The sequence below is a fragment of the Bidens hawaiensis genome, unplaced genomic scaffold, assembly GCF_021521415.1.
Source record: "Bidens hawaiensis isolate Kalapana, Puna unplaced genomic scaffold, B.hawaiensis_p1.1 tig00030313_1, whole genome shotgun sequence".
In the NCBI taxonomy this organism is placed as follows: domain Eukaryota; kingdom Viridiplantae; phylum Streptophyta; class Magnoliopsida; order Asterales; family Asteraceae; genus Bidens; species Bidens hawaiensis.
Window position 1 is genome coordinate 45,762 of NW_027495057.1, and position 9,985 is coordinate 55,746.

The 9,985-nt window shown below is 40.3% G+C and overlaps 1 protein-coding gene across 1 annotated transcript; it reads left to right on the forward strand.

Moving 5' to 3' along the window:
• The first annotated feature begins 7,737 nt into the window (after positions 1–7,737).
• On the forward strand, positions 7,738–9,734 carry LOC143580303 (uncharacterized). Its single transcript, XM_077063376.1, has 2 exons — positions 7,738–8,923; positions 9,539–9,734. Exons 1-2 carry the CDS (start codon positions 7,934–7,936, stop codon positions 9,611–9,613), a joined length of 1,065 nt encoding a protein of 354 aa, XP_076919491.1. The 5' UTR covers positions 7,738–7,933; the 3' UTR covers positions 9,614–9,734.
• Positions 9,735–9,985: the final 251 nt, after the last annotated feature.

Consider the following 9,985-nt stretch of genomic DNA (forward strand, 5'->3'; position numbering starts at 1 on the left):
AGGAAGAGGCTCAACCCTCTCCAGCACAAGACATTAACGATGTATGGCGACTCTATACTGATGGAGCAGCCAACAACGAAGGTTCGGGCGCAGGGTTGAAACTAACTAACCCAGCAGGCCAAGAGTACACTTACGCTATTCAGCTGGATTTCCCCAGTACGAATAACGAAGCGGAGTACGAAGCATTCTTGGCCGGATTAAGAATTGCGCGTAAGATGGGGGTGAAAAACTTGGAAGCCCACGTGGATTCCATGCTAGTAGCCAACCAGATAAACGAGACGTACACGGCCGTGAACGACACAATGGCCTTGTACCTCGCACAAGAAAAAACCCTTATGCGCGATTTCAACGATTGCAAAGTTGTGTACATCAAGCGAAGCGAAAACAAATTTGCGGATTCGTTAAGCAAGCTTGCATCGTTAGCCTTCACCCACTTGGGAAAGGAAATCCGCGTTGAACTTCTTGGAGCACCATCAGTCCCGCACAAGGAAATTTGTGTCATCCAAACCGGCACGGAAACATGGATGACGCCAATCATAAATTACCTTGCGACGGGTGTATTACCAGAGTCAAAGACACAGGCAAGAAAGATACGCTGTAAATCACTGAACTATCAACTTGTTGACATACTTTACAGGCGTAATTTTCTTGGCCCAATCCTCAGATGCGTTGACGACCAAGATGCCGACTACCTCCTAAGGGAAGTACACGAAGGCATCTGTGTACACGTAGGTCCACGCGCAGTTGTAACTAAGCTAAACAACGCGGGATACTTTTGGCCGGGGATGCACACGGATGCGCTGGCCTACATCAGAAAATGTAGGTCCTGCCAGCTCTACGCAGCCAACACGCATCGCCCGAAGAACGAACTTGTTCCAGTCACTTCTTCATGGCCATTCCCGAAGTGGGTCATCGATGTTACAGACCCATTTCCCACAGCAGCAGGGAACGTTCAGTTCCTAGTGGTAGCCATCGACTACTTCACCAAGTGGATTGAAGCAAAACCCCTAGACCAAACAACCGCAAAACATATCAAAAAATTTATTTGGGAATTTATTATTTGTAGTTTTGGACTTCCACAGAATTTGGTGAGCGATAACGGCACCAACTTTGCTGACCAGAAGCTACAAAAGTGGCTGAGAGAGCTTCAAATCACCCACACCTTTACCTCAGTGGCACACCCGCAGGGTAATGGTGAGGTGGAAAGAGCAAATAAGAGCATCGTTGACGGCATAAAGAAAAGACTCTTGGAGCATAGATCCGGCTGGGTGGACGAAGTTCCACATGTCCTTTGGGCAAACAGAACGCTAAAAAAAGCAAGCACGGGCGAAACCCCATTCAGCCTCACCTATGGCACTGAAGCCATAGTTCCAATCGAGATTGGTCTACCCTCACCAAGAGTCATAACTCAACCAGAAGACAATGATGCGGAAAGACGGTTAGACCTTATGCTAACCGAAGAGCGCAGAGACTTAGCCGCATCGCGTGAAGAGAACTACAAGCGACAAATGCAAAAGTACTACAACACGCGGGTGCAAGAGCGACTGTAAGTCGTTCCCCTCTGAAATAAAAATGATAATGTTAGAAGGAAATCCTAAACCAACACAAAAGACGGAGCATACCATAAGAAATATAGTTCAAACCGTATTCAAGAACGATGGGTATTTGCGGCGTCCCAGACCCGGCATCCTTCCACACGCGGCTCATCCCAAGCATGACCATCCCAGACTCCGCGAAGCGATAAACAGGAGTCCGAATCTGGGAAATCTTGGTGAACCACTCCGTCTCCTGGTAATTGGAAGCCGAAAGATTAGGGAGTGCCCTCCCATTCTTGAACGTCATCGCAATGGGAACGACGCGAGCGGAAATGTAGAAAAACTCACGCTTCCAAGATCGGAGACTACGCTCGGTAGTGCAGATCTTCAAACCCTTGTTCCGAGTGACAAGGGTATACCAACCCTGGACGCACCTCCAGGTATAGAATCAGGCGGTCGACTCGAGGCTCGATATCCAAAATACGGCACACCCATTCGAAATGGCGAACTTTAGCAATTTCCATTGGGTGCACCTCTGTCAAATGAACTCGTGTTTCTCTAAAACACGGTATACGAACTTCGTTAATGGGAATCTTAGATTCCCAAATATGAAGAACGAAGCGTAAACCCCTATCTTGCCCTTAGGGGCGTCGTATACCGTCTGGTCGGCCTCCGGGAACTCTGGCTCATAGGGCTCCAGCATGAACTTCTTGACGATGTAATGGTATACATCGACAGAAAGAGTACACTGACACTCGCCAGCAGTACTCTTATCGTCCTTATCGGACGTGGACGTCGGGTTCTCGAGGTAAACGTCGGACTCCTCGACGTTAACCTCTGGGTCATGAGAAGAAGACATTTTTAAATGTTGAGGAAAAAAAGCGGTTTCAGGAGAATGCTCGCCGGAAAAGATGAGTATTCGCCGGAAATCGCTTAAAAGGAAAAGGAGAGTGAAGTGAAGATAATGGACGGAATACACCCTCTCCCCCTTATATACTCATCGCAATGAATGCGATGAATTTAATGCGGATGAGAGAGAAAGCGCAGGCGCAATGACACGGCGACACGTGTGGATAAAGCAAGCTGGCAACAGGTGTCGAAATGGCGCGTGTCATGAAACTCGCGACCACGCGCCTGAAAAAGCGTCCTGATTGACCACATGCTGTCACGTCGTCATAACTTCCTGCACATCCTGAAACCGTCAAAAGACGCCAACGTCCCTTCAACCGTTTGGATTATCCTCATCCTTTCACCAACTCTCCGAATTTCAAAATGATTCAAAAATAAGAGGGAATATACCCCCTTACCTTGGAAAGCAAGAAACCATAAGACAAGTGCGGGTACAGTGTCAAGGCGAAACCCTTCACATACTTAGCACTTGCAGGGAATTGAAACCAAGAAGATCGATCTTATGGGCCATGCTTGCAGAAAGAGAAATAACACCCCCGCATGGCGGGAACGTTGAGAACTAGATTGTTTGAAGCTTCAAGGTGGAATTGGGTGTTTAACATAACTGATCACTATGTCTAAAACTACCAAAACCTCGTGGAGAATCTACACAAGTGAAACTTAACGCTCCCGACTTGCGAAGAGGTTACACACCTACCCGCATCATACCCAAAGATCAGGCAGAAAAGTCGGGAATTTTCTGCAAGTGACATTAGGAAAACTGCGGGAAGAATCCCCACGGAGAACCTTAAAAAACGAAAAACCCCTTTTCAAAACCCCTTGCTTAAAGTCCAAAAGTTCCCCTCACTTATTAACAATTCATGAGAAGAACAATGGACTGGGGGGACTTGAAGAGGTAGGTTCCCGCAAAGCCCAGTTGGACCCGCAAGACTCACCTTGAAGAGGTACGTCTGCGCAAAGACCAATTGGATCCGCAGGAACCACCATGCTCAGAGAGATGAAGACCTTACACGCAGTAAGCCAGCTGTCCCCGCAGGAAAGCCTCCCTTGGTACAGTACCCTGCCTGTTCCCGCAGCTGTGGGTACAAGCCAAGAAGGAAGGCTACCCGCACTAATAGTAAGGCTACACGCACAAGGCACTAACTCTTATACTTCAGCAATGTCACCTGAAGAAGGAATGAGTAGGGCGGGAATATTCCCGCCCAAAAGAGCCAGTCCGTACGCTTCTAGAAGATCTTTTGTACTATACCTACCAAGGTATGGACAAATGGATAAGATCTGACAAAAGCAACCCATGAACCAATCACAGGGTGACAGCTCACTGACAATAGTACGAGGAGGAGCACGCTCCAGTACAAAATGTCACTATCAGCCGCTGCCTACCCACCAACTCACATCGTGGCACGAACGTAGCCCATAGTTGGTGGAAAGGAATATTATATACAGCTGGCCATACCTGCTTGGAAACCTACCTTCGGCTATAAATACTCCAACACCTTGGAACGGTATCATCATCTTCTTTCTAGCTATTTCTCTCTATATACACTTATATTCAGAGCAACCTAGTCTGATTCTCACGCCGGGGGGTGGTCACAAAGAGGAACCCCCCCCCCCCTCCCTTCTCAGTGATGAGCTTACGGTATCTGTTTTGCAGGTTGAGAAGAATAACCATCTTTGCCGGACCTAACCCTCGTGGGAAACATCTACTTAACCCTAAGATTATCCTTAATCTGTCGGGATCACTTAGTGTTTCTTCACTCACTAGGCTCTGTTAATAGCCTTGTTATTAGTGAAACATTTTTATGGGTATGGTTGTTTTTGTTGTATATAATATGATTTTGTTGATATTGAAATTGAGAAGGCAATAAGTGCTTTTTGTGTAAATATTGAGCTTCAAATAACAAGCCCAGAAGTTGCCAACTTAATAAATAAATAACTGTATTTCGTATAACCACAAAGATGTTGGTACAAAAGAAATGATGTAAATATTGATTAATAGAATTCTTTTGACCTGTCACATGCTTTAGTGCTTTACTAACACAGAATCGGGCATCAGATTAATATAGGCTAAATCTGGCCAAACTTCGCTTTCCGGTTCTCTCTATTGCCTACAAAATTGGCTAACCATAAAATAGAATTTATAAGCTGAAACTACTACGTTGAATAAGTTTGTGGCCTTGTGGGGGTAAGTTAACCCAATTCTGGTATGTTTCTCTAACCTCAAACTTGTTTAAAACATATATAGACGTAGAATTGTTTTAAAAAGCAACTTTTTACTCTTTAAACGGGTTTAAATTAACTTTTTTACTCTTTAAACAGGTTTAAATTTGATAACATGACGTTTCAAGCATTTCAAAATCTTAATGCACTCTTTCTTTTAAATTACAAGATGATAATATTCATTTGTGTTTAAAGCAGTTGAATCAATGAAGCGACGTTCCATGTCAATAAAAGAGTCTATGTGGCATTCATGTTAATAAAAAATTATATACATGACCTCCACATAGATAGAGTCTATGTGACGTTCACGTTAATAAAAAGTTAAATACATAGCCTCCACATAGATATTGATAATGTTACTAATTGAGTTTTTGGAAAAACTGGGTGTACAACGTGCCAAAATTGGGTGGAATTAGAGGTACATACAGAAACCGGTTAATCGGTTTCTAACTGATTTTGTAACCGGTCCAATCCTAACCGATCCTAACCGCCGGTTAGACTGTTAGTAACCGGTTTGTATTTTTGATTTCAAAACCGGTTAACCGGCCCGGCTTAACTGGTCAAAATCGTTTCTCTAGCCGGTCAAAACCGGTTACTACCCTAACCGAAACACCGGTATAACCGGTTAATGCCCGCCAAAAAAAACGGTTAGCAAAATAACCGGTTAACCGATTTATGCACCTCTAGGTGGAATTGTTGAATTAAAGATGCTAAAATTTTTAGGCTTCTATTGTTGGGTCTGTAGAGGTACATTCTTGGCTTGAGCCCAGTTTAAAGGAAGACAAGAAGATAACTTGTGGCCTTAATCAGGGGCGGCCACCCGCCTTAAATTTTTTTTAGTGTTATTTGCATGTGAAAATCTCAATCGCCTCCTATAAAATTAGTGTTAAGTCCCGATGTCGCCCTCTAAGAAAATAATTCTTGGATCCGTTACTGGCCTTAACGAGATTGAAGACAATGGAGGCTTACGGGCCAGGCCTTATTTCCTTTTATTTGAGCCTGTCTACTTATTTTGTTTCTAAGTTAGAAGCCTTGTATCTATTTCTGTATATTCATATACTCTACTTGAAATTCCTCATCACAATTTACAATATTGAAAGACAACAATAAATTCTTGGTTGCACTCATTGGACGTAGATCAGATTTGACCAAATCACACAAAACTACTTATTTATTAAAAAAAATATTAATACAAAATATTATCAATGCACTTTCAAAGACCGAATAATATTGACTTGAATATAAAATATTAACCGTCTGTCCGCAAACATATAGATTTGTCCGCATCTTTAGAGGTTCAACCGTGTTTTTTTATTTAATTTTTATTTAAAAAACATATAAATAAACATTGAAATTTGTTAAAGGCCCGTGTTAAACACCTACCTTAACCTAAACTATGTATTCTAGAGTGATGTTACTAACTCTAGTTTAATTTTTATCTTCTTGTGTCAAGGTTTCTTTTGTATACATGAAATCTAACTCTCTCTCACAAAAATGGAAACAATAATGCTTTTCCCAAACCATGACGACAAATTATAATGTATTTGTCTGTGGTCAATTGGGATTGCAGAGGGTTTACTAGGGCGGTCACTTTTACCCGAAATCTCATCCAAGAAAATACGTATCCGTACCCGAACTAACCCAAACCCGAGAAAGGACTAACCCGAAACGAAGTAATTCGGGTTGGTTCTCGGGTTTGATTTATAAGTTTCGGCTCAACCCGAATAAACTTTAGTTTTGAAATTTAATATATTTTTAGGTATAATATGCTTAGTCTTAGCCACTATAATTATCAGAAAATGTTCATAATCGATTGTTTATTGTTAATTTATGTTTTCCGTTTATTACTAATAGCAACCGTAATCGAACAACCAAATCACGCCCGATTGAAGACGATTATGGTTCGAGTTAGTTTTACTCTTCTTTTGGATTGTTTTATCAAGAACACCCCTTGGTTTATTATTTGACTATTTGCTTACGATAATATAATAATATGTTGCTTTAATTTAGGATTGTAGTTTTTTATTATTTTTTTGTTTTTTGTTTTGTTTTCTAAGATACTCGAAACCCGATTAACCCAATCCAAGAAAACCCGGACTCGAAAAACCCATGAGAGATTCGGGTTGGGTTTCGGGTCAAGATTTAAAACTTTGAAACCCAAAGAACCCGACCCAAAAAACCTGCAACCGGAAAAACGAACCCGAAGAACACCCCTAGGATTGAGATGGTCCACCTCTTGTCTGTTTTGTTTGGTTTATTTGTGTTTGCAAAGAAACTATTTACGTTTTTTTTTACTTTTAAAAGTTCCAAACAAGGCCATCATCGAGTTACAGCAAACACTGCGAATTAAATCGTGGATGATCTTGAACACATCTAGTAAATTACAAAGCATTTGATAACTATAAAGAAATATCTATTTTTGACGCATCTTGACAATTTATTTACTCAACGTCATCATCAATCCCCAACTTTTGAAATGTATTGCTATGTCATCAATTTCTTATTGTTTGTAAGCAATAAACGATTGTAGAGGGTTGACCATGTTTTGATTTACCATTTTTTTTAAATAGCAAATTTCTTTTCCACCTAAAATCCTTTTTATCTTGTATTTACAAGGATGTAAACCATAACCTCCATTTTGAAAGTTGATTTGCTGCTTATTATTTCATTTAGTTGGTTTAGTTTTACCTTTACTATCTCAGAAATTATTAGCAACTTATGAAAGTCGTAAAGCAAATAAGACAAAACAATATACCATAAGAAACATATTTAATTTCACAATTTAAGGTTTTGATCGAAAATTATTGAATTGAACTGAAGAAACATGACGACAATTAATGCAAAATGTCACAACTACATCGTGTTTGCTCAAAAGTTCCGGACAAGGACATCAACGAGTTACAACTAACGTTGTGAATTCAATCGTGGATGATCTTGACCGCATCTAGTAAACTACAAAGTATTCGATAACTATGAAGAAATGTCTACTTTTAACGCATCTTAGACTTACTCAACGTCATCGTTATTCCACAACTTTTGGAATGTATTGTTATGTAACAATTTCTTATATTTTTTGAAAGCAAACTAAAATTAGAAATTAACGAAGCTTCAAACACGCGTTTCAAAGAGTCACACGGTTTGCACGTGATGAAACAAGTACGGCTCCTCTATATCACCAATCTTATTTAGCATCCGTACAGGGTGTCCTGTCCCCTTAATATTATTCTTATTCTAATCGGAGCTACAACTTCCGGCAGCATATTCCGGCAATGGTGACGGAGACTGAACTCCTTCAAACGAACTACTCATACTTCGAACGTAATCTAACACTCACCACCACAACCGATGATTCCACCGCCTTCAGCGATTGCAACAGCGACCGGTCAGGCGAATTCTCAACAACGTCATCGGACAACCGCCACGTACTCCTCTCACGCGCCACCGACTACTCCGACGACCTAATCAAAAACCTAGTCACCGGACTCAAATCCAGCTCAATTGACGATCAATTACAAGCGGCAATGGAGATACGGCTATTAGCAAAGAACAATCCGAATAACCGATTGAAGATCGCTAAAGCCGGTGCAATCCAGCCGTTGATTTCGTTAATCTCATCGTCGGATTTGCAGCTTCAAGAGTACGGAGTCACAGCGGTTTTGAACTTATCTCTATGCGATGAAAACAAAGAGCAGTTATGTTGTTTAAAAGTAATCAAACCGTTAGTTAGCGCGTTGATGATCGGAACATCAACGGCTAAAGAGAATGCCGCGTGTGCGATTCTGAGATTATCTCAATCAGATGAAAACAAATTGTTAATCGGCCAGTTAAGAGTGATTCCGTTACTTGTGAACCTTTTAGAAACGGGAAGTACACGTGGCAAAAAGGACGCGTGTACCGCGTTGTATTCGTTGTGTTCGGTTAATGAGAATAAGATTAGAGCTGTGGAGTCAGGGGTTATGAAGGTGTTGGTTGAGTTGATGGCGGATTTTGGGATGAATATGGTGGATAAGGCGGCGTTTGTGGTGAGTGTTTTGGTGGAGTTGGCGGAGGCGAAGGTGGCTGTGGTGGAAGAAGGAGGGATTCCGGTGTTGGTGGAGATTGTGGAGGTGGGAACGCAACGGCAGAAGGAGATTTCGGTGGTGATATTGTTGCGGTTGTGTGATGAGAGTGTGGTGTATCGGAGTATGGTGGTACGCGAAGGAGCGATTCCGCCTCTTGTTGCGTTGTCGCAGTCTGGTACTAGTCGTGCTAAACAAAAGGTAACTGATTTACTTAAAATATCTTATGTTAGAAGGTCTTGAGTTCAAGTTTTTCAGACGATAAAAACAAATTTGGCATTTAGAAAAAAAAAACTAATTTACTTGACTCTATTTTTTATATTTTTAGTAATTTGTATGAATTGTTTTGATATATTAAATGGCGTTAATTACAACTCTATTATACGGGAATATGATTTCCATACATCAACTTTATAAGATAAAAATAATAATAATTTGTATTATAAACTACCGTTTACATAATGTATAGATCATGCATATGTTTGAAAACAAAAACTTAAGTAAATATATATTTTTTATTCTATTTAACTTTACAAGGATTTATGTTTAATTGTTTATGTGGTTTCAAAGTGTTATGTTTAATTGTTTATGAAAGTCATTACTCATTATGTACCAAACGCCACCTTTGTATACCAAACTCAAACCTTAAGTTATAAGTAATATAATACTAATACTTTTGTATAAAGTAAGTATAATATTCTAGAAACATGTAAATATCTTGGATTAAAATAATGAAAGCAAAGCTATATTTTAGTGTGGGTGGTTTTGTCGTATTAAGAAGAATGATTGGTTAATAATGATTTGTATGGTGGACAGGCGGAGACGCTGATTGAGCTTCTACGGCGACCAAGATCCGGCAACGCCGTTCACAGCGAGGATTCGTCAGATTAGCATGATCCACTTGCCCATATACCAAAATTAAATAACAAATAAACAATAGTTAGAAATATGGGAATAAAACAATAGGCTGGGATACCTATGATTTGTTTTTTTTTAGTTTTCCTTTTTAATGTTACATTTTGTATGTTTATATATATGCATAGTATTAATTTCCAACGTCAAAAAATTTCTGTTGTACGTTGATTTGTTGTTCTAAAACAGTAACATAATTTCAATCCGGTTTTAGGCCTCTATCATGATAAAAAAAAGAGACATCACACTTGTATTTATTATAAGAAAATTATAACTACTCATGAACAAGCAAACACTAAATACTTAATGTCGTGATACCGACTTCCACATGAAAAAACCCCCCACGCACTA